This window comes from Camelus bactrianus, chromosome 23, assembly GCF_048773025.1.
Source record: "Camelus bactrianus isolate YW-2024 breed Bactrian camel chromosome 23, ASM4877302v1, whole genome shotgun sequence".
NCBI classification, from domain to species: Eukaryota; Metazoa; Chordata; class Mammalia; order Artiodactyla; family Camelidae; genus Camelus; species Camelus bactrianus.
Genome location: NC_133561.1, coordinates 10,177,501 through 10,202,605, shown reverse-complemented (window position 1 = coordinate 10,202,605; position 25,105 = coordinate 10,177,501). Strand labels below are relative to the sequence as shown.

General features: G+C 38.2%; 1 protein-coding gene across 1 annotated transcript in view; it reads left to right on the top strand.

Moving 5' to 3' along the window:
- The window catches only part of USH2A (usherin), a 642,834-nt gene that overhangs the window by 331,097 nt on the left and 286,632 nt on the right, over positions 1-25,105 (top strand). Inside the window, exons 34-35 of the mRNA XM_074351610.1 lie at positions 3,434-3,581; positions 20,750-20,901. Coding sequence (XP_074207711.1) covers positions 3,434-3,581; positions 20,750-20,901 — 300 coding nt within the window. The remainder of the gene's footprint in view (positions 1-3,433; positions 3,582-20,749; positions 20,902-25,105) is intronic.

The window sequence follows — 25,105 nt, the reverse complement described above, 5'->3', positions numbered from 1 at the left end:
ACTGACTAAGATTTACTTCAGACTGGAGCACGTATGTTACATCATGTGTCTTCGTTTAATTTTCCCTGTTGACTGGATTAAAAACTCCTGAAGGATAAAGACAGCAACTTTCAAAGTTCTGTCTTCAGACTTAAGCACAGTAGCTGGAAACCAGAAGCTCATGAACAATTCTTGAATGAATGAATGAATGAATGAACACTAAGTATATTAACTTCATAAAGAATTTGAGACTTCTGATACGAATCAAATAATTTGTTGTAAAATGTCCGAGTTGGGGACTGTATGGTTCCAAATACATGCTCTGTCTACTAAAAGGAACAGTATGCCACTCATCAAATGGTATTGCAAAGTGTAGTTATTCCTAGTGAAGACATTAAGTGAACAATTAAATATGGAAGCCAGTACAACAGACAGATATCAAGATATGTAAATGTCTTGGTAATATTCATATTCCTGCTACACATTTGCCTCTTGATGGATGTTTAGTGCTAAATGTATTTTCTGGAAAGATTCTTGGAAATGATGAACTTTAAGTTTTTAAAAGATCATTTCTAGATAAAGTGGCCTTGTTCTTGTTCTTCATGCTTTAAAATATGTTGCCTTCTTAACATCGTCAGACAGATCCTACTTATCTGGAAAAGAGAATGCTAGTTTAGGATGTCCTTAATAGTCCTTATTTCAAAAATAATTGATATGCTTTTATTAGTTATACATATGATTATACCAAAATTGAATCTTCTTTTTGGGCTGAAGTTACTCATCATTTCAGGGTAGTATTATGACTTCTCAGGGAAAAAAAAAAAAAGGTTGTAATTGATGCAAGCTATAGAGGATGGATTGAAACACTTTATTTTAATGGCTCAGAGGCTTTCAAAGACTTTGCCATTTCATAAAGACATCTTCGATCAGCCCCACTATTTTTAGTTTTTTCCAAACTAGAATTTTAATCAGCATCCAGTTGTGTTGAATGCAGTGGCCTCTGCTGCTGGCAGAATTCAAGTTGGTTCGGTTTCATTTAGGTGATATCAGCTAGGTTAGACCAATCAGAAGCAACTTTAAGAACATTTACGTCCTTATTGAAGGAACTAAGACACTGTCCTGCTCACTTGGCACCTCTAAGTGCATGCAACAAAGGTTGTGGGAAAAAACAAAATAAAACATTTTGCAGGTAATTCTGTTGTTTCAGCAGCCTCTTTGTAAATTCAGTTTCATTTATAAGAAAAAATTTCCAATAAACTCCTTGGATTCTTAAAGAGGCTTTTATCAAGTTACTAGTTTATAGGTCTTGAATGTCATAGCCCGGCGAACAGTCCTTCCAAACCAGGGGATGTCTGCATTTATCCCAGAAAACATCATAAAATTCTCAAAACAAAGTGAATTTTAATTCAGATGCTGTTTCAAAAACTGTATACAATTATATGTCACATAGCACACACAGTATCTCTTTGGGAGAGCTGTCAGGGGAAATTCTTAGGCCATGAATAAGAAAAATAATAATGATAAGTAGACTATGAGAATTAAATCCCAGTGTGGTGCGAGTTTCACAATAACATACTGCAACATTTTTCCCCTCCTAAGGAAAAAAAATTCTAGGAAATTCAGCTGGACAGATTTATCTCTCTCTGAGGACTAGAAAGAATGCTCCTTTGCCCACTTTCCTTTGATAAGTCAGCTGTCCCACATGGCCTCTTTTCCTGCCGCGTTTTCTTGTGGACTTCTAGCCTGTTGGAAATATTTTGGTTTAATTTTTCTGTTCAGGTAGTTATTTTTTAGGTTAATAGCGACATGTCCTAGAGCTTCGACTCAGGGTTTGGCCCCAAGCTCCATTGATTTCTCTTTATTTGCGAAGATTCTGTTCTCAGGAGGAATACGGGTTGTCTCTTACATCTGTATGCACACGCCACAGCTGAGAATTAGAGGAAGCCCACAGAGGTTAATTAGGTCCCCAATCTTAATGCAGTTGCATGCCCAGGCCGCAGCTTTAACCCGTCTGAAACTTGCTTACGCTGAGAAATTATCTTGAAGACATAGGCTACTGTTGTGTTCTTACAATAAAAGATGTGCGATTAATCTCCGTGTCTACTGACCATTTCTTGTTACCTATACTTACAGCAAAGAATTTGCAACAACCTTACAGGTAGTAAGTATACTTTCAATGTAAGAAAATAGCCTTTAAAGTCAGTCAGTTTTCTCCTGTCTTTAGGAAAAAGAATACCAATTGCTCTAAGTATCAAAAGGTCATTCCTTCAATATCAGACTGAAAAGCCAGGTGCAGGCCAAAAGAAATAGAGAGGTGTTTTTAAAATTTTTTAATATTAGTAACGTCTACCTTCAAAATGGACTGCATAACTACCTGCTTTTTACATTTTCCAATGATGTTTGCTTCCTTTTCTTACTGCTCTTGGTAAAATTTAGTGCTTTTTGCAGGATTTTTACATTTTATTGTGTAAATGATAGTTGTAATTTAAAGAGTTTAAGTGTAGTTTTCAAATCTCTGTGTAATTTAAAGAGTTTAAGTGTAGTTTTCAAATCTCTGTGTTAGCTTAATTGCTAATACTTACTGGCAGATAGAAGCTGGAAAAACTTTGTGTATGTCTCAATTTCCTGCAGAAATGCTTATCCAAAAAGTCAGGCAGGGACAAACTTTTCCTAACACACGTAAACATTTATTTTGGAATTATTTGCCATTGATGATGGAAGTGCACACAAAGGTTCTGAACGTGTTTAACACTCATGCTGCCATTTCTAGCGTTAGTGATAGCTCATTAGGGAATCGGAGGGGTCCAATGATCATTTTAAGTTTGTTGGCCGTGCATCATGCAGTGAGGCCCATTTACTCTGGTGCATGAGTAAATGACTTGAGCCTTTAAGCCATCAAACAGTCACTCAACGAGTGCTTTGTTGATTTATGAGAAGTGGTGTTTTTTATTCCATTTCACATTGTATTATACTTTAAACATATTACTCACTTTATGGTAAATAAAAAGCAGTTCTGCTTTCTGTACATTTTTCTCTAGAAATCACTCGTTTTATCCTGAAGTAGCCTTCAGTCTTTTAGCACTTTTCTCATGCACGCGCACGTGTGTTTCATTCTAGGAATCTTTGCGCCAGATTAATTTCATCAGGACGCTTCACACAGTTAATGTATGCCCCATCTCTGGGCTCTGACTCAGGATCTATTTATAATTCCCACATTTTTACATCCTGGGTTGTTGTTTAATTATTGGCGATGGCCGTCCCGTGCCCTAAAAAGGAAACTAATTAGATGGCAAACCTCAGCACTGAAACAAATTTACTGGGGGCGGGGGGTGAGGAGAGCTTCATTTCAAAGAACATGGAACCCTTATGGTGAATTCTCTTTCTTTCGTGCTCATGTAAACTTTGGGGACCTGGAGTGAAACGTGTTTTTTGTGTGTTTTGCCTCCCTGCTCAGGCTTGCACGGGGGGCGGGTGCACAGTGAGTGAGGCCAGCCAGGCCCTGACAGAGGAGAGGGCCCCGGAAGGCGTGCCCGCCCCCAGAGTGCACTCCCATTCACCTCACTCCTTTAACATCTCCTGGACTGAGCCTGACTATCCGAATGGTAAGTGAACTCTTTTAGCCTCAAGTTAAAAAGATGATTAGCAAAGGTAAATTAATATTCTAAATGGCAGCTTATATGTGGTACTTAATTTTTAATGATCATTTTAGCACATAAAATACCTGAGATAGTATCATTGTCTGCAGTTAGGAGATTGTGGTTTTTAGGCTAACACACAATTTCGGTGGCTCAAAAGTGCTCCCTTTTGATAGTTCTTATGTACTGCATCTTATTGTTTAATATGTTCCAGGAGAGGTGAAGAGAACAAACAGGATTCCCAAATAATGCCCTTGTAAGAGTGACATTATATTTCCAATGACTTTCTGTTTTTGACTGTCCTGAATTCTTTTGTTAGAGAAGTAGGGAGGTAGAAAGTTCATCCACATATTGTATTTCAAAAGGCTTTTGATTAAATAAGTTTATCTTAAAAGACACCACTTGGAACTCTATATTTCTTAATATATTATTTATAAATATTTCAACATGCAGTTTTTAAACAATGCATGCATGCATTAAATATATATACATTTATACTTGTTTAACTTGAAATGGACTGTGTATATTTCTAAATGATATATATATGTCTCTGCATAGTTTAGAGAATTAAGTTAGCCAGTTAAAGTTTCCTAAAATAAAGTCTTACCATAAAGAATTTGTAATTTCTTGGGGTAGAAATTGATTTATTCATTTATTGGAAATGTCTTTAAGTTCCATGCAATATAGTACCATTGTTTCATACTGGTAGAGCTTACATACCATCAAATTTAGTTCCTCTTTAACACAGATATCAAGAAGACTTTTAATATCATTGAAACTGTTTTAAGTAACTCATTACTGAACACTGAAATGGCCTTTTTAGCATAGACAGAAAGAATGAAAGAAAAAAATTACATTTTTATTAGTTTATCTTATGTTTACTAGGTTATTAATTATTCCAGTCATCTCATTTTAATTAAACTTTTGGCAAATGCACGAGATATATTTGAGGTAATGGAGAGAGCTCTAATAATTAGAGTGAGTGATTATCTCTGCTATTGAAGTCATTCCTGTACTATTACAAATTTCCTAATAAAAAATAAATGGATGTCTATTTGATACTTACTAAATAGTCAAAAATCTTGTCATACTTTGTGTTCCACAAAGAAATCTAGTCCATAGGTGGCAATGAAAATGTTACTGATTTAATCCAGCTGGATTGATGTTAACGGTGTTAGATGATTTGCGTGGTGGAGCACCCCACTTCATCCCGTCGGTAGTTGTAACTTCGGTGGCACCCGAGATCCTGGGCTGCTAGAGAAATACTTTTGACTCTGGACTTTTCAGAGAATCTTTGTGTATTATGTTTTGTACATTTGAAAGCAATTTTAAAATATATTCATTGAACAGTAAGAGTTTGGGAGATTTAGAAGATTGGTATTAATACATTCATTTATTCTAAAGTCTTCTGTTTAATCACATGCGAATTTTCAGAATTTTTGTTGCGGGGAAGTGGTTAGACATTTTTAAAGTCATAGTTTTCATTAAAAATTTTTCTTCTCTGCACTACTTCTCTCTCCACTTTTCCCAAATTCTCCATTTTTTGCTTTCTATTGTCCATCGTCTAGAGATGATTGTTGGGGAACATCTTATCACTTCATCTGTTTTTCAGAGTTCCCATGCTTCCCCCTAAAAACCCAAAGGGTAAAGTCCAAATTCTTCAGTCAGGTGCTCAGGTCACTCCCAACTTGTGATTCCGCCTGCATTTACCTAGCCTTGTAACACACTTTCCTTCCTAGCCACCTGGGCTCCTTCTGGTTTAGTGTAGGGCTGAAAGACGTAGGCGTAGAGTCAAATAGACCTAAGGTCAAACCTTGTCTCTGATGAATAGTAGCTGTTACTTTGGAAAATTTACTAACTTTCATGAACCCCAGTTTTCTCGTATTATAAAATTGCAGTGAATGATTCCTGCTGTCTCTCCATCTTCACCTGTAGAAATCTCACTCATTCCTCAGGGCTAAATGGAAGCCTCTTATTTTATGAAATCGTTTCACTCTTCTCTGAGTAGCAGTCAAGCTTTCCCTGTTCTGTTGACCCTAAATCCTCTTTCTGTGCCTTCATCATGCCAGGTACTTCATTCACCCTAGGCTCAGATTTATTCGGGTACATGTCGAACATGCCAACCACATGATAAGGACCAGAAATCACTTATTTCTCTTTTCCTTCACGGAGGCTAATGCTTGCTATTGGTACCTAATTAATAGTTCATTTAGTTGTTTCTTGTGAAAATTTCATTTGATCAGTGGCATATCTACTATAGAGCCCTGGCTCTCCAATGATCCCAACAGAGAGTAGAAGTAGTTACAGGCCAGATCCTAAAATATATTTTTCTGAAGTGTATTTGTTCCTGAAATATATCTGTGTACCTGTGTGGAGCCTGGGACTAGGTTTTTCTTTTAGGAGTTTGGATTTTGCATTAAATTAAGATTTCTTAATTTTCTCCAATGTCACCCAAATAGGCCCATATTACAGACTAAGCTGAATGGTGGCTGCTTTTTAATTTCTGAACATGCTGCAGAAGAGTAATACAATTGGAAAATAAAACAGGTTTCTGCCTTATGTAAAGAAACCCTTTCAAATGGTTTTCAATCGTGTTTCTCAAACATATCTGATTATTAGGAGCATCTCGGGGGCACTGATTAAAGAAGTAGATTCTAGTGCTCCACCAAAACACCTGAGTGAGTAGGCAGAGTATCCCGCTGACTTGGTTATCATCAAAATGCTGATGAGTATTAAATCCCACCTCCGGGGAGACCTCTCTCGTTAGGACCCCTTCAGGAGACTTCCACATGGATTTATGTTATGTTTCAAACTCAGCATGTCCCCTCTACACGTCCTCTCTGCTGTTTTCCTCGCCCCATGATTGGCACCACCGAGTTACACCCGCCAGAAACCTGGGAGGTACTCTTGAGTTCAGCTCTTCTTCACCCTTGATTACTCTTTCCACATGACCCCCCTCCCCCAACCACAGCTGTACTCTTCTGACAAAGGCAACCGATATTTCTCACCCAGATACCTTCAAGAGCCTCCTTGTGCCCTAAAAAGTTAAATCTGTCCACTCAAAATACCTATTTTGATGACCTACTAGGAGCCATCATTCTGATGATTCCAAGATGAATTTACCCAATCCTTGATCTTAAGAGGATCAGAGAGTTCCTTGAGTGAGATACCCATGTGAACAAATAATCACACGGTAGGCGTGTGCACAAGGCACCAAGTGTGTGGAGAGGAAACGACTGAGGATGTGGGGGTGTCTTCCCTCTGCTTGTCACTAAGATGTGGACGATGCAGAGAGACACACACACTTAGGCTGTCATGTTCTGTAACAGGTGCTGATTGCCTGGTTTCACACACTCTAGGCTCCCAAATCTTGACTCCGTTAGTCAGTTATATACCTAAATGGAGTATTTCACTAGGACTTAATAAACATGAAAAAAAAAAAAGTTGAGAAACAGTAAGCCCCCTTTCTGTGATAAGAAATACTTCCAAAGGCATGCCAAATGTGACAGAACGTCAAAGGCAGAGAAGGTTCTTATGTAAATGTCCAGTTGTTACCTATCAAGTAATTGGTAACCTTTAGTTAGCCAAGGTGGCCTAGGAAACAGGCCCTCTGCTTTATAACTGGTTCTGATGTAAACAGTCAGCTCCTACTCATTCAAGCCTGGTGATAATCCTTACCCAGGGGCTAGAAGAAAGGCCTCTTATTCTCCGGGTTCCCTTTTCTTCTCTGCTCCCCATCCTGCACCTGTCCGCAGCTCGTGCAAGGGAGCTTGCTTTTTGCTTGGGGACGTGCTTCATGTGCTCAGAGAACTTTTTCCTGTTCCATCACCTCTTGTTCAGCTGTGTGCCAGCAGCTCTAAGAAGAGTTCCTGACTCATAATCGGTGCTCGATTAAAAACGCATTGATTACCAATATCAAAAGAGAACATAATCACGGAAAACAACACATACTGGTGAGGACATAGAGAAATCAGAACCTTGTGTACTGTTGGTGGAAATACAAAATGGTGCAGCCATTATGGGAAACAGCTTGAAAAAAATTTCAAAATATTGAAAACAGAATTACTGTATGATCCAACAGTCCCATTTCTGGGTATTTATCCAAAAGAATTGACAACAGGATTTTGAAGAGATGTTTGTGCAGCCATGTTCACTGCAGAGCTAGCCACGATAGCCAAGAGATGGAAGCAACCCAAATGCCCATGGACAAATGAATGGATAATAGAAAATGCCACATGTGTTTATGATGGAATATCATTCCACCTTAAAAAAATGAGGAAATTGCCATATGCTACAACATGGATGAACCTTGAGAATATTATGCTAAGTGAAATAAACCAGTCTCAGCAAGACAAATACTGCGTGATCCCATTTATATGAGGCATCTAAAGCAGTCAAACACATAGAGACGGAAAGTAGAATGTGGTTTCCAGGGAATGGGGGCTGGTGTTCGGTGGATATAACATTTCAGTTTTGCAAGATGAGAAAGTTCTGGGGATCTTACCTAACAAAGTGCCTCTAGTCAACACTACTGTGCTGTATGTTTAAAATGCTTAAGATGGGCAATTTTATGTTGCATGTTTTGCACCACAATAAAAAAGAATGATGTAGGGAGGATGGAATAAAATGCAATAAACTTTAAAACCAGAAAGAAAAAAATTAAGATTAAGGACTGTGTTAGTTTGAAACAAGCAAAAATGTTAAAGGATAATCAGATAAAGATATATGTGTACAATATACATTTGTTAAACAAGAGTGAGCTCACACCCATTTGTCCTTTTCTCACCAAGCAACATGGTGGAAACGTCTTTCCATGGCAGTTAAGTGTAGCTAAACTTCATTCTTTCGAAAGACAGTATTGAATCCCACTGAATGAAACCACAGCTTATTGCCTTTTATTGATGGACATTTAAATTTCCGTGATTTTGCTATTGTAAAGAATGGGGCTTCCTCTGAATTGCTTTAGACTGCCAAGTTGAGCCTCTAAGTACTGGATCATGATCACTTGATTCACACCTAAGGCTTTGCTTCCTTCAAACGTGCTGCTTGTTTCCCTGTCCCTTGCTTCATACATCCACAAAAATGGTGGTGTGACACTCCAGCTCTGTTTCTCTACCCAGAGCCCTTTACATCTGCGTTCCTTCTGGCAAAGGTGTTCTTTGCAGGCTGCAATTTTAGGCAGGATTTTAAAACTTCAGAAAAGAGCTACTTTTAGGTCTGAGGTGGTTAAGAACCCTTTATTCTGTAGGACCTTAACTCTTCCTTTGTAATACCATTAGCCTTCAATGAGAAGGAACACAAAGCATTACTGTCTGCTAAGTGTGTGACGTGTACTGTGTAAATTACAATTGCATAATTAGAACTACACTTATGAGAGCTTCCAAATTCTCATGAGCCATATCCCCTTTTAGAAGCCTTGGCATTAGAATCTGGAAATATATTTATTCCTCCCACTTGAGGCCCGCTTTGGAAAAATCAACATAGATACCTGACTACACCAAACTTATACCTGATTGTGCAGCATAACATTTAGTAATGTTTTAAACTAATTAGAATAATATATACTCTAACTAAATATATAAAATGTTAACTAAAACTGTAAAATATGAAATTCTTATCCTTTATTTTTGTAAATTTTATTTCAAGGCTGATACTTTCATTCAAATATGATGAGTTTGGGTAGAATCGTAAAGAATGCACCACATTTCATATTATCAAGGGTCTAATAATTGTTTATTGCATATTTTTTCTATGTTCTCCATGTTGTAGGCAAAAGATCTCACTGATTTGTCTGTCTTTTTTTTTTTTTACATGCTACTTTTATTAAGTCAGTTTACAACATTGTATCAATTTCTGGTGTATAGCATAAAGTTTCAGTCTATTCTTCATTAATACTTAGAATGTCTTATAACTCTCCACTATCACTATTTAAGTAAATTGACCTCAGAGTTTCCCTGTTAGACTGTGACCCACATGAGGGCAGGGATTCTGTGTGCCTGGTTTGCTATTCTAGTCCCAGCATTTGTCAGGATGCTGGTCACGGAGGAGATGGGTAGTAAACAGGTGTGACGTGGATTCATACTTACTGATGCTGGGGACAGTAATAAAATGGTAATTGTGTTGAGGTGATAAGCACATGCAGTCATACAGGACACACAAATGCACATTTATAGCGCATTTATTATTGTGTAATGCAGATAGGACGATTTCAAAGGCCGTGGAAAGGCTTCTCCCTCCTGGCCTGCTGAAGTCTCAAAATATGCACCTCGAGACCCAGGCATTTGGCACAAGATTTTCTCAGCCTGGTAATTTGTAGATGTTCTAAAGAGAGACAGTGCAAAGCTGGGTCTGCTTTGCACACGTCAGTGGGAAGGGCTTTGTTGTTGCTGCCGTCAGGGTTTGCTAATGTCAAGACAGGCATAGTAAGAGTAGAGAGCGTGAGAGCTGGGCACTCTTAGACCAGGGCCCCACAGGCTCCTTGAGAAAGGAAAGAGCACTTGAGGAGCCTGTGAGAACATTTTCCTGATTCAGCTTTTTTGTGTTGACCCAGCTTTGTGAGAATGTATACATGCACAGGGACCAAGGAAGTGCCAATAATGACAATAAGAATAGGAAACATTTAGGAAGTTGATTGTTTCTGCAGACTTATCCATAGGACCGTGAAGACGATAGAACATTCTTGAAAGAACTCTTAGTTCAATTCTTTAAGGATATATGTCATTTTAAGCCTGGGTGGTAAAGACGCCAAATAACTGGAGGCGTGTACGTTTCTGTACATGCTGTCCTTTGCATTAAGACAGGATATAGAGCAATAAAGTTTTAGACTATATATATGTGAAGGTGTATGTATAGATACTCATTAGGTGTTCTACCTGTGCAAAGAAAGAAGTATGTGATGTTCTGCTAACACTGATAATAATAGCAATAGTAAGAGCTGCAACTTAACTATGTGCCAGGGACTGTGATTCTCAGAACTAGCCCATGAAATAGGTATTGTTATTCTAACATTCAGATGTGGAAACTCAAATTTATAAGTATTAAGCAACTTAATTACTCTAGGCAAGACAGCTAGTTAAGTAGGAATGTAACACAAAACGAGGTGTAACGCAAAAATGCATGATTTTCTTCACTGTACTCTTCTGCCTCTACTTTGTGTAGAATTGCTCATGATACAGAATTCCATCTAGCCCTGTGGAAAAAAAGAAAAAAAATTCAGATACTTTTTCTAGTTGTGTCTCATTCTCAGTTCCAGTATTCAAAATTTCTAAGATCTCTGTCCTGATTTTTCTCTGGTTTTAAAGGAATGCCTATTTTTTAACTTTTTACTTTGAAATAACTTAAAAAAAAAAAACAGTCAAAATGAATTTTGGAAATGCTTTTTTTAATTTTCTTTCCTGGAAATGCTCAGATTTAATAGGAGCAATGGATTATAGAATTTAGTGAGTCACTTAGGAAAACCGCTTGACAGTTTTGAGCAAACCTTGTGTAACTTTTATGAAACACCTCCAGTCAGTTTGTCAGGTAGAATTTCCCAAGCACAATCTTTTTTAGATTCCGTTGATTCCATTTTTAGGAGAGCACAACTGTAATAAGGCGTTCTTCCACATGGTGAAAGCTGTTCTCTCTTTTCCTTTTTAATTGAAGGATCACGTATTCACACAGGGAGATACCTGCCACATTCAATCATCATCCGGACCTTGGGGGGAAACCCCAGTTGGTATTCATATTGCCACACTGCACTGGGGGAAAAAAAAGCAAACAAATTTGTTTGGAGCATCTATATTCACTGTGCATGTTATTTTTTATGACACGCTAAAGCATTGTTGTTTAATTCTTACAGTAAACAGAATTCTTCAGTGTAAATAGAGATACCTTGTATTACATTTACGTTGCACTGTACTTGTATTGAGTTTCCTTGGTTAGGTATGACAACCTATTGAGCACCCTAGGAAATCCAATTTGACACAACATGATGAAGAGGCTCAAAGATATATACCCCAGTGGAGGTGCTTTATGGACAGTTGTGATTCAGCTTCCCTGTGAAAATTAAACACCTTAAAAATTCTACCATTATGGGAAGAGAAAGGTGATAAACTTCAAAATGCTTATGATAGAGAGCCAGTGAGAGTTAAGTATCCATTGTGTGGCTTAGCCACCAAAGAACTGAATTTCTAGAGCTGGATTAAATAACCTGATCCCCCTGACCACATAGCGTAATATTGTTTGATTTTATTAGAGCTATCGTCTTGATTATTAGCAGAAGAGAATAAGCGAGAGAAAAGCACAAAGAAACACAGTACAGTACAATATAGTAGGATAATTTTCCATATTTTTTTTACATTGGGTATTTCTCTTCAGTCTCTCTCGACTCTCCCCCACTCAGCCCTGTATCCTGCAAGGCTGCCCTTTACTTACAGCATCAGTGGGCTTCTGCTCTCTCTCTGGCTTTTGGTTTGTCCACAGGCAGCAGCAACAAGAGATGAGAGGGTGGGAGGAGAATGGAGTCTTGAATTGTCTGCCAGGCTCAGGGCTCCAGGGCTGCCTTCTCCACGCAAGGCTCCAGCTCCTGTCCATTGGCCCTTCTCTGTAACTCCAGCTCTTTCTCCAGCTTCCTGAATCTGTTCTCATCCTTTCCACTGCAAATTTAAGGATGCTTACTAGGCCCCAGGAGTCCTGACTATTACCAGCTAGGGATTTGTTATTATCACTTGGTGCTTTTCATGAGCTCTACCCCATCTTTGTGAATAGACCCTTCACTAAATCCTCAATTGTCCATTTGAGCTGCTGTCGGGTTTCTCCTGAGACCCTGACTGATTCCTCAATCTCATTTAATCTCCACTTAACACACAGAATTTGGGGTACCAGTTGCAGACTTAAATGTAAAATGCCTTCCTTCATTCTGAAGATGGCAAAAGTAAATAAGAAAACAGACAAAACCTCCATTTTGTTACACTTTGTTTTGGCATTCCTAGGTAGAAAAACAAGGAAATGGGTCTTAAAAAGTCAACCTAGTCGTCTGTGGTGGGAAGAAAGATTTAGAATTATGAAGGGCTCAGAGATTTGTGGGATACTGGCAAAATTCTACTTTTTAACCTTGGTGATGGTTATAGAAGTTTTACTTTTTAATTTTTTAAAAAATATATTTTTATATTATATTTTATTACATAGTTTTTAAAAGATTTTTAAAAAAGTGCACAGAAGCTGGAGAGTACACTGTTCAATGCACTGCAGAGCCTGAATCCTTCAGTACCAACCCATAGCTTGGTCATGTTCTAGGTGTGTGTCTTTGGTCAAGTTAGCAAACCTCTCTCAAACCTGTTTCTCTCATCTATAAAGGGAAATTTAAGGTCCTTTTGCTTTTAAGGGTATTTCCTGAGGACCAAACCATCTGATTAAATCATTAATATGGTTGTTATTTTTTTCAGCATCAAATTCCTTTGACTTTCAAGGGTTTGCCTCTCTGCCGTACTTCCTTACATAATAGTTTTTTGTTTTGTATTTTAATTAAATGTTATGTTTGGAGATTATTACAGATTCACATACAGTTGTAAGAAACGATGCAGTGAGGTCCCACATACCCTTTGTCCAGTTTCCCCCAATAGCAGCATCTTCCAAAACTTTACTACACTATCACAACAAAGATTTTGGCATTGATACAGTCAAGATACAATGCAGATAAATGACTTTCTTTTTTAATCCTCAAAAAAAAAAAAAGGAAAAACAATCCCCTCAAAACCATTAGTATAGAGGCAAGTTAGTTCTTTGGTAGCAGGTTTTTATGAGCTTCTTTACTGAGAATTTCACAGACCATCACTGATAAAGACAGACACTTCTCTCTGCTGACTGGTAACCCTGTTATACCATGTTCAGTAACACAACCCATTTCCAGGCACTTAAGTTTGTTTATTAAAGAGAAAGTACAGTTGAGCCTTGAACAACGTGGAGTTTAGGAGCACTGACTCCCCGTGCAGGAGAAAATCCACATACAGTCCTCCCTTAGTATCCATGAGGAAGTGGTTCCAGGGAGACTCAAATCCTCTAGTCAGCCCTCCCTGTCTGCAGTTCTACCTCTGCAGATTCAACCAACCTCAGATTGAATAGCACTGTATTTGTTGGAAAAAAATCTACATGTAAGTGGATCTGTGAAGTTCAAACCTGTGTGGATAAAGGTCAGTTGAGTATAAAACTGTTAAAAATGTTTTCTCTCTTAGAATGTGGTCCACACAACTGCTAAACTGTAGCAAAACCCAGTCCCTGCCTCAGTCACAGCCAGTTACCGTGCATTCAGCAAAGTGTGACCTTAACATTATTTTTCCTTGTTGATGTTTTCAGCTGGCCCACTTCTCCCTACCTGTATGGTCTTCCCTACCCTAGTCTATCGTATGTGTGATTCTAGATTTATTTTTCTAAATAAGGCTTCCATGATGCCCCTAGTCAGTACAGAAAAATGTCAGTGATTCTCCGATGCATAGTAAAATTACAACTTCTTGGGGTGGTATTCAGGGCCCCAACCTCCCTTTGAATGCTTATTTTCTCTTAGACTCTAACCAGTTACGATGACGACAGCAACATAGTGGTTTCAGGGTGGCTTTACTAGACCTTGCATGTGCTTGCTTCCACACGTTGGTAATTGTCACTTCCCTACCAGGGACATCTTCCTGAGTCATTGTCTTTTCACATTTTACCATTTATGGAAGAACTTACGGAAGACCTAGCTTCCTTGCATCGAAGACCTGGCTGCTCTAAAAAGCTTTTAGGACTCATTTTAGCCAGAGTGATTATTTCCTGCAGGAAATAATCTTCTGTACTTACAGTTTATACCATTTGTTGAACAGAAAGGTTTTGCAGTGCTGATCACTCTTAACTCTTGGATTGTTATTTAATTAGATCTGCGTTTAAACCTTTTCTTACTTCCATAAAAATAGATATTATTTCTTATTCTTTCTGTCCCCCAAAGGACCAAGCATAGTACCTTTCAGATAACCGACTTTAAATAAATATGTGCTAATTTTTCCATAGGCTTATGCTAATTGTGTTTAGGGCTAGAGCATGTTCATCAGTTCCTAATTTGAGTGGAATTCCTACCTATTTTAGAAAAGAAAATCAGGCTAGAAGTGGATAACAGGGGTAGAGGCAGCAGTGGGATGAGATTGTCAGATCCCACCCCCGAATTTATCCTTGTGTGACCTTGGAAATTAATTTAGCCCCTCCAAGACTGTATTCCCTCATCTCCATAATAAGGGAATAACAGTTCTAATTTCTTGGTCTAGTCAAAGTTAGCAGAAATAATTTATAGAAAGCATGAAGCCTATTTTCTGACTCGAAGTATAAGTGTTCAGTATTTTTTAATAACAAAGTGTTTTATAATTTCAGAAGTACTTTACATGATGTTCTAAGAACTTAGCATTTTCCTCTTCCCAAAGCTATTCATACACATCCTGTACGCTAGTCAAAGAAGGAAGGCGTCTTCTTTAAAGCTTCCTCTAGATTACATTCACTCATTTTTGTAGCTCTCTTTGGGACTCTGAGGTCAATAAACATTGTTGCTGTGTTAATAGATGTTTTAGACTTATTAATGTATATTTTTGGAACTGAATTATACAATGTTTCATATCATACTAATTTTATATCACAACATTTGCTAATGGAAAACAAGTTTTGATGTCTGCTTGACTATCTTGATAAGAAATGGAGTGGTCTCTATTTATCAAGAAGTTTGACTGTGTGTCCTCAACTCAAGATTTTATAGTTAATAACTTTGCCCCAAACCAGACCCAAGGAAATGCCTTATCCTAGGCTTTTTTGGAGAAAGCATATGTGGACACCAGCTCTAAACCACAATGGTATCCCACTTCGGCCTGACCTGAGGTCTGGTGATTGACTGCTAAGACTTGGAACAAAAGGCAGAAAAGCCAGAGAGGCCAGCATCGCTAGTCCATTTCATCCTCACAGCATTCTTACATTGAACCCAGCTTCCTGATTCTGAGATGGGGAGCTCCTCTTGCTAGTACTTGGCGAAGGCCTGATTGATCACTGATTGCTCGTGGTATGATCAGATATGAATTTTGAAAACTGCTCTTCTGGCTGTATTATGAAGAATGAGATTTATGGGACCATGAAGAATGCATCAAAACACTTAGGTGGCTGTTATTCTCAGATATGAGATGATGGCAAAATGGACAAGACAGCCATGGATATGGAGATGGATAAAGATCATTCTGGAATGCGAGGTCTCCAGGATCCAGGGTGGAGCTGGTGTGGTGGATGAAGTAGAGAAGAGTGTCCAGCAGATATCAAAGGGCAGCTTGCACTTTCCCAGTGTAGCATCTGGTTGTACAATTTGGTTCTACAACCGATCTTTTAGCCCTTCCTACAAATGCTGTCAAATATTGGGGTTATCTATAGAATGCTGGATATCTGTGTGCGTGTGACCTCACCTGCACTGAGGCTGGACTTCAATCTCATCTACCTCTCCATTCAGATGCACCCTAGATGTGTCTGAGCAATTGAATTTACTGTCATACATTTCACTTAATGCCATTCCCAGCTCGTGTGCCATGTATGCATCTCACTCTGAGCCTTTCTCTCACTAACTGTCTATTATTTCCTTATCCACAGTTCCAAATGTCATGGTTATCTAGTTTCTCAGCAGATTCTGCTAGGGGGTGACTTGCTAGAGTCGGGTAGGCAAAACAAAGAAGTTACTTTTGAGAGACTGTCATTGAAGGAGAGTGGAGAAGAAAAAAAAAGCTCAAAAAGTAGACGCAAGAATTGAGAAAATGTAGCTTTTACTGAGTGACGTTAAGAAGAAGAGCTGGGTAGGGATCCTGTGTCTCCTCAGTCCTGGAGGGTTTTGCTGAATTAGAGAATGTCGTCTCTGATGTCCGCAGTGCACAGTGTGAGTCATCGCAGAGTGATTCAGTCGTATTCATTACTGTCTTTGTGAAGATACGGGTAAGTGTGTGGTGCCGGCTGGAAAGATTTCCTTCACAAACGCTTAAGATTTTTAAAGTTGGCACTTAAGGGAGAAGATTTAGTTATAATGAAAATTAACTTCTATAAAGTATCTCATTTCCCAGTATGTCAGATAAATGAGATACTATGCACATAATCCTAGCAGAAAAGAAATTTTTGCTCCCTAATTTATGTAAGAAAAGGGAAATGTTGATTTGGGTACTTTCTACTTCAGTGTTGAAAAGAGAACATTTCAGGGGGTCTTAAAGTTTCTTTAAGAGCTTCTCAGCCTGCGATTTGCCCGTGAGTGCAGTAACGTCAGTTCTTCACACGTTGTGCGCACACTGCCTACAGTAATGCTTAGCTGAGTGCCTGGCATATAATAATTTCTTGTCTTTATTATTCCTGGGATTTTGTCTATTTTTCTTCCTCTTAAACTTTCCGTATACTAGTTGGTTATTCTCTATGTATCTTTCATTTCTTAGTTTTAATTCATCTGTGCTTTTGTGTGTCAAGTACTAAATGGCATTAAATCAAATGCTCTCTATTGGTATTCTTTGAGTTTCCATGAGTAGTCATATTAGAATAAAGGAGAATGGATGCTGGTAGCCACACTTTTTTTTGTGGCACCATGAGTGGTACCTGATAGTAAAATGAGGACTCTCAAAAATTTGAGAATAAGAGAAGTGGACCTGCTTTTGGAAAGATACACGGTACATAGTTTTCTTCGAAAAGGAAAATGGGTCATAGCAGTAGCTTTATTAAAGGATTAGCTCATTTAAATTAAAAAAAGCTTAATCCTAAAGGATGTATTGAGCAAGAACTGATAGGTCAAACAGAAAATGTGCTAGGTATTCGAGACAGACTATATTTAATACAAGGAGTTGGTTACAAGACCGTTGGAAGGACAGGAAGAAGCAAAAAGGGAGAAGGAGACAGATTAAAAGAACGAAAAGGGTGATTGCCGCCAAGCTGGTGAACTTCCCTGGGCGGGAGCTGCAAACCTGCCTCAGCTGCTGTTTGCTGCTGGATCTGCTAATTTGAACTGGATGCTTGAACCGTCAAGAGATGCTGCCCCAGTCGGAGCTGAGGTCGCACTGTGCAGAAGAGGCACTTGTGCTGCCTGGACTGCTGGGTGCTGCTCCTGCGGGGCTGTGTAGGGACGGTCAACAAAGGCCACAGCTCTCAGAGCCAGAAGCTGGACGTTCCCTTTCTTCCTGCTTCAGCCCTCCCAGCAATGCCTCCTATTGGTGAGGCAATAGAAAGTCCACCAGCAAGAGATCTAGCAATGTAGTGTTGGCTCTGAGGCTCAGCGTGCAAGAGAAAACTGTGGAAGTGTGGAGGTGGGGCTGTGATCAGATGAACTGGATAAATAACCAGCTGAGTTATTCAGCATCCATGTGCACTGGAATCCCTCCCATTACCTTCCACAACTGACGGCGATCACTGCATGCTTCCACTACTCTGCCTCGGGCAAGTGAAGGTGCTCTTACCCTCTGTCCCCATGTTCATATCTGGGTGGTATCAGTTCCCCTTTTAGTTCATATACAACCTACCTAGATATGCTGCAACTTAAAAACTAAACTAATAAATTAACACCCACTAACTTTATATAAATCAACAGGGAAAAAGAGGAGGGAAAATTAGTTGTTATAGACAGATCTCTCCGTAACAAGCAGGAAATTAAAAATAACATCTACAATTCTTGTTTCTATAACTGTTAAGGCCATAGGTTATATTTGCAACTTCTTCCCTTTGCTCTCAGCCAGTTGCCCATCTGTTTGGGATTCTTGAGCTCGTGAGGCAACCAAAATTTTATATCTAAAAGGTCTTGTGTCCTTAGTGATGGTGGCCTGGGTTGCTTTAGACTTTCAGTACTTAATATGATTGGACCTGGTCAGATCCCAGGATGCCCTTGAGAAAGCCCAGGGTGTCAGTATGCGGAAGGAAGCTAACTTCTCCGTCCACATAGCACCTTTTTTCTTTACCTGTTGATATAGTTCCACGAGGATCCCAAATTACCAGGTCATATTCTCAATTTCTAATATGGTCGTGCCTCGGTTACACCCCACGTATAAGCATTCCTCTTTGTGGGGATAGTTAGTGTCGTGTGTTGAGTGTAATAGTGAGAGGAAACACTCTTACTCCCTTCTCTTGATTCCCTCATTTTCTCACTGTAGAAAAACCAGCATCAGATACGGGTCCTGAGATCAAAGCAGATGCAACATCCTGTAGGAAGCCCAGACCCACAGGCTGTGATCACTCAGCATAGGCCGTGATTTGGGCTTCCAGAGGCCATCTCAGCTGTCTCCCAGGCTGTGGGTCGATCAGGTCTGTTGTTAGATGAGTGACTTCCATGGGGTCAGCTCAATTCCCACTTCTTTTGCCATGAACTGATTTCTTAACCAAAAGCAGCGTTGTAAGGGATATTCTGAAAACAGGCGCAGCATTTCCTAAGTGCACAGTGGATGGTGCCATCGGACTGTTGTGAACAGGTTCTAGAAGTGAGCATCTCCCTCCCAGGAGAGAGGGATGCTTGGGGAAGGGCCCTTGGTGCTGTGATCCCACAAGTGACGCCATCCCTGATGTGATGACGGATGGAGGTTCCATCTTTTTTCAGGACGTGAACAAGACCAGATCTGGTGTTCATAAGGCTGAGAGTCAGGCCTTCTGGAAGCCAGTTATCAGGGACTCCCTTGACGAACGTTGACTTCACTAGAGTCTTTGGATTCAAAACTCATTCCTCCTCCAGATCTTCTGTTTCTGAGCTATTCTATAATGTCATCTTTTTAGCAAGTCTCTTTTCATATTTCAGCCTTCTAGGTGTCTGTTTTTCCTGTATCTTGAATTTTCACTCTGTTTTGGATGCTGATATTATTACTATGCCGCATGTTCTGTCATTTATTCATTTGGTCAATATCTTTTAAGTGTCTATGATGTTGTAGGCATAGTGCTAAGCTCTAGAAATACACAGGTGAAGAGGGGTCAAGATTGTCTTGGGGGTCCTGTAGCCCATTGTGGGGGATATCAGGCAATTAAGGAAGGAATAATAGTACTAATAATGTGAGAAGTGGGTACATGCTATGATGGAGATTTACGGTGAGCTTGGGGAGAAGCACCCAACATCTGTCCTCAGGGAGGGCTGTCTGACAGAGAAACAATAGATAATTCCTCAGGACACACCCAAGAGGCCACTGTGAAATGAATTTTACTTTGAGAAACCTTCTAATTTAGCATGAAAGCAAAGTTTTATTTCCCCCAGTATAATGTTTAATGAGTGTAAGGATGCTAGTTTGCCCATGAACAGAGATCCGTTAACTTCCTTTCACTGAATATTTTGATGGGATGAATCAAATGATAATATTCAACAGCCATTCAGTCTTCCAAATCTGTTAGTTGATTTCATGGAAATCTATATAGCTTTCCTTCTGAAATAAATTTTAGTTGATCATTAAACCCAGCAAATCATAACTTCTCTCACCCATTCATGAGTGTCTCATGAATGTCCTTTGTGCAGTTTGCACAGGCTTTGTGTTTAGACGTTTCAGTGTTGTGGTTAAGAATGTAGACATTGGAGCTAGACCGCCTCGCTTCCAATCCGTACTCCCATACTTGCCAGCTTTGTGACCTTGAACCAGCTACCTAAGGTATCTGTGCCTGAATCTCCTCATCTATAAAATAGTGATAATAGTACTTCCTCTGTTATGGCAGTGCTTAGAGGAGAGGGTTACAAAGGAGTTCACACACATCAGGTGCTTAGATCAGCGCCTGATGCATCCTGAGTCACACGTAATGCATTCACAAATAAGGTCGTTCTAAAGCTAGAGAACATCGATTAGGATATCATTTTAGAAAGCAATAAAAATTATAAATGCATTTAATTTGTTCATCTTTGATATGGAGCACAAATGACAGCAGTTAACATGATGCAGTAGAAAGACTCCTGTGCTGGGACTCTTGTGTTCTATTTCCATCTCTGTACTAATTAGCTGGACAATTTGATATTGAAGAATTTAAAGCCTGTTTTATCCTTTGGAAAGAGACAGGGTTTAGACTAAGGGAAATACCAAATGCTGTGATTCCATGAACTCACCAATCCTGTCAAGAAAGGCTTGCTTCCTTTACGATAGTCTTCGCTGTTGTCCAGTAGTCGTACTAAAAGCCAATTATTGTCTTCCCAGGTGTTATCACAAGTTATGGACTGTATCTAGATGGTGTATTAATCCACAATTCCTCAGAACTCAGCTGTCAAGCTTACGGATTTGCTCCTTGGAGCTTACATTCCTTCCGAGTCCAAGCCTGCACTGCCAAAGGTTGTGCTCTGGGCCCTCTGGTGAGTGTGTGAATTTACATTCTGGGAATGCATTAACTGTCAGATGACAATGAATATCAAGGAAGAAGTAAGTGGTGGTGACTCACTCTCTGCACAGCGAGCCTTTCAAGTAGGATGGGAGATTTTTCTTTTTATAAAATTTCATTTAAGACCTAGTAGGATTTTATATTCAACATAAATTTCAAGACGGCACATAGGTCTAGTGAAGGATAGAATCTACATTTTACTGAAATTTCAGAAAGTGAGTTGACCAGTTTAGCAGACGTATGTACAATTTTGCCTAATTTAGTGACATATTTAGAGTGCGTGTTTTTCTTCCTAACAATGAACTTGACAACTAAGGAAGTTATGATTAAAAAGTGAAAATAATGCAAGCCCATAACTGCTATATTACGGTAACACTTCTCCCCTACAAGTATGTTAACCAATTAAGCAGTTGAGTTCGCCTCATCTATTAGAATAAAATATTTTAATTTCATTAATGTGATACATTCATAAGAACAATATGTAAAATTACATTAATATCAGCTTTTGATATCCACATTTCAGAAATCTATCATATGTATCTATGTTTCATTAGTAGTTAAAAGATTGACAAAACTGTGCTTTTTATTACTGGTGTAATTTTAAAAACCCAATTACTAGTACATAATTGTTACATACCAGCATGACATGCTTTAGTTTCAAAACATCACATTTTACTCTTCTGCATATTTCTTGATTAATCAGATTTAGCTTCTTCTAAGGGAAATAGTCATTCGATTTAGATATGTTTTGGCAATCTTTGCTAATGCCCTATCATTTTAATGTACTCTGTCTTCATTGAAGAGTGCATTGTATAAATATTACCTTGGAAAACAGCTCTACCGTTTAATTTTTGCTTCCTTATTTTTGATCACACCTCCTGTTTTACTTCAGAGGTTGGTTGCTTTCCAAGCTGCTCACATCATCTATCAGTGGAGCTGAGCTGGGGTCTTTACTGCCATTAAGTACTTTATAGCTGAGACCCTCTGATGGTTACTTACTCTTAAAAGCAGGAATGGCAGTAGGCCAGCTTTTCTTCTCCATTCAAAAAAAAAAAAGGAAAAGCAACAAAAGAACACGTCCTAGGAGCTTGAAACCGAGGCTTTTTCAAAAATATAAACTGCATATTGTGGTTCTGGCTGCTAACTTGGGTCCCACTCTGTCCCCTGATGTTCTGGTAACTTTAAACAAGGGGGACACGATTATCGATCCGTGTCTCCTGCAGATAGTAGGTGACATTGGCCTTAAGAAAGCAAATGCCACAATGCCCTGATGGGAAGAGGGAAACAAAACTGGACTTTAAAAACCTACCCTTCCACGGCCTCACACATTCTAGATTCGTTCCTGACGTACAGCACAGAGTTATTTCCCCTCACCTTGATGATTTTCTTTATTCTGTGCTCAGTATGCAAACGCTTTTCCCAAGTCAATGATCCATCCCTAATCACTGGGATTGAATAACAGTGTCTTTATTTAGAACAAGTCAACTTTGTGCTGCCAAGAAGTTAAAACCCATGGTCTTCAATTGATTTCTAGAATTTTTTTTTTTTACCGATTACAGTATACATTATACCCTTCAGAGATTGCATATTCAAGTATTTGATAGCTTTGGAACTATATATCACAATCCTGAAGGCTGTTACAGAGTCAACTCCTTTTGCTGATGATTCTTCTAATGTGTCCTTGATTTAAGAAATCTGTGAATCAATCTTAAAAGCTAGATTTTCCTATCATTGTATTATAATAAGATTTTCAACAAAATTCAGCAAAATCGCATATATATGTGTCTATATATATGTCACTTAAAGATATTCTTTATCTAAAACTCAATGTTATAACAAATATTTCACTGAAACAAAAAAAATTACAATTTCTAATGTTTTGTTGGCAGAAACCCAGAATCAGTTTTCCAAAGAGTCATTTTTTTTCTTCATCTGAAACATTTCTTAAGGATAACTCTTGGTTTTTAGAAAAAGAATTCTGTTTGTTTCACATCTCTTACATATTTAATATCGTTGCTTTTTGTGCACACAGGGAAATACCATTCAGTGTTTCCTAAGATAAATAACACTCTACAGTCTCGAATGTGGTCTGTTCCACCCTCAACATTTTCCAGGTTGCTTATTAAATAAGAAAATAAAAAGGTAAAAAAAAAACACATTTGGTAAAATAGAATATCTTTGACATAAAAATGCATGTATAAATTTAATATTCTCACCGTTTTAATGTAGTATTAGTGCAATATGTTTGGTACCCTTAACCTGACCAAGTTTATTTCCTGTTATTTGTGATTCAGAAGAAATTGCTCTACATCATCTGAAAAAAAAAAAGATTTCCATGTGGTTCGTTCAGTTCTTGTCCATTTGCACAATGTATTTGGCTTTTAAAGAAATTCCAATATAAAAAACAATTTATAATGCTTTTGATCCTAATTTTAAGGTGCTAATATGCATTGTCAAATTAAATCCAGTAATTGAGGTTTCATAAATATTTGAAATAATGAAAAAAATTAACAGAAAATGCAGCAGGGAAGAACTTTTTAAATGCTTTCCTTTTTTTCAATTATGTTGTTGAATTACAATTAGAGAGAAACCTGTCATGTTTTCGTGTTTCTATGATAAAATGCAATGAGTTTGTTCATAGGAAAATCATTTTGCTTTTGTTTGTTTGTTTTTCTCTTAGCCAATGTTAGATAATACTGGTAGAGTCTAGGATGGGGAATTTTATGACTGTGTCTGGCCTTGGAACATTCATTGAATTCAATTCTCCAAGGACCTTCTGAAGGATGAAGTGTGAAACTGTAGGTTACCACTGTGCGATGTGGTGGAAAAGCTGCCTTGGTTTCCTGGTGATGGCATGCTTAAACAGATAACACATCCAGACACACATGTATATTGTACGTACTCACCTTTTCACAGTCGTTTTTAATAAAGAAATGAATAATATTTGTTACTTAAGGCATCTAAATCATAATGGCAGTAAGTGTTATGGTCAAGAAAATCCCATGTGCGGAATCGATCCTAAACCTGCTATGAGCCCCCATGCCTCCTTGAGAAACACGCTTATTCTACGAAACCTCAGACTTCTCATCTATTACAAAAGGAAAATAATGCCTATTTTATAAGGGGTTGCTGTGAAAATGTAAATGAAATATTTATACAAAGATTTCTGGTACGTGCAAAGAGTTTTATTAAGGATAAAAGTTTTATTTAAATGTTTGTATGTTTTCATTACATACTTCTTCTTAGATTTTTTCTTTCTGTGTCAGGGGAGGTTTGCAGGTGAAGCCAAGCCAACCTTCCAGAAGGCCTTTTCCTTAGCACTTCTTTTAGGCAAAGTAGATGAACAGAGAGGTATTTCTTTTTTAAAAACTAAGAGCAAAATAGTACAATTGCCAAATTTAAAATAGAGTGAAAGTATTTATCCAGATATGTAAAGAAATTTTAAAAATATATTTATTTTGAATTAACCAGATATTTGAGAATATAATAATATAATTATCTGGATTTACCCTTAATTCTTTCAACTTTTTGAGTCTCCTATTTTATTGGAACCCTTTAAAATCATTTTCTGTGCAATAATTTGAACGATATACATAGACATAATGAAACCAATTGCATTGTTATAAAATATTAAAATGATGAATTGATATTTTTCCAGTCAAGTTTCTTTATCATTTTTTGTACATAGCTATTAGGCTAAAAGAAAAAAAGAGTAGGAGTTATAGATCTAAAGAACCCATAGCCTTTCTCAGATGAAAATAAAACATGTTGTGACCTCATACTTATTAAAAATTAACACACTGTCTTTTCCACATTTATTTTCATAATTGGGAAAGTATATTCGTCCTAACAAATGAAGGCTTCGTAATTGAGAATATTTGCCTGCCTAAGGATTTCATGTTTGATTACCTTCTTGTGATACATAAGCCTGTACTTTAAGAATAAGGTCAAAATTACCAACATATTCAGTAAATCTGAAAAGGCCAAACACTTATGAGGGATGCTTATGAGTTTGTGGTGGTAAGTTAGCAAATTTAAGCCAGTTATTTAAAAAATGCTAAAATAGCCCGAATCCCCTTCTGCTTTCTCACCAGCTTCACCTTCCTCTGGTCCCTTAGCCATTCCACTTATTTAGCTATTAAAATCTTTCTGGCCCCTGTGCAGTGAAGGGTTTCATT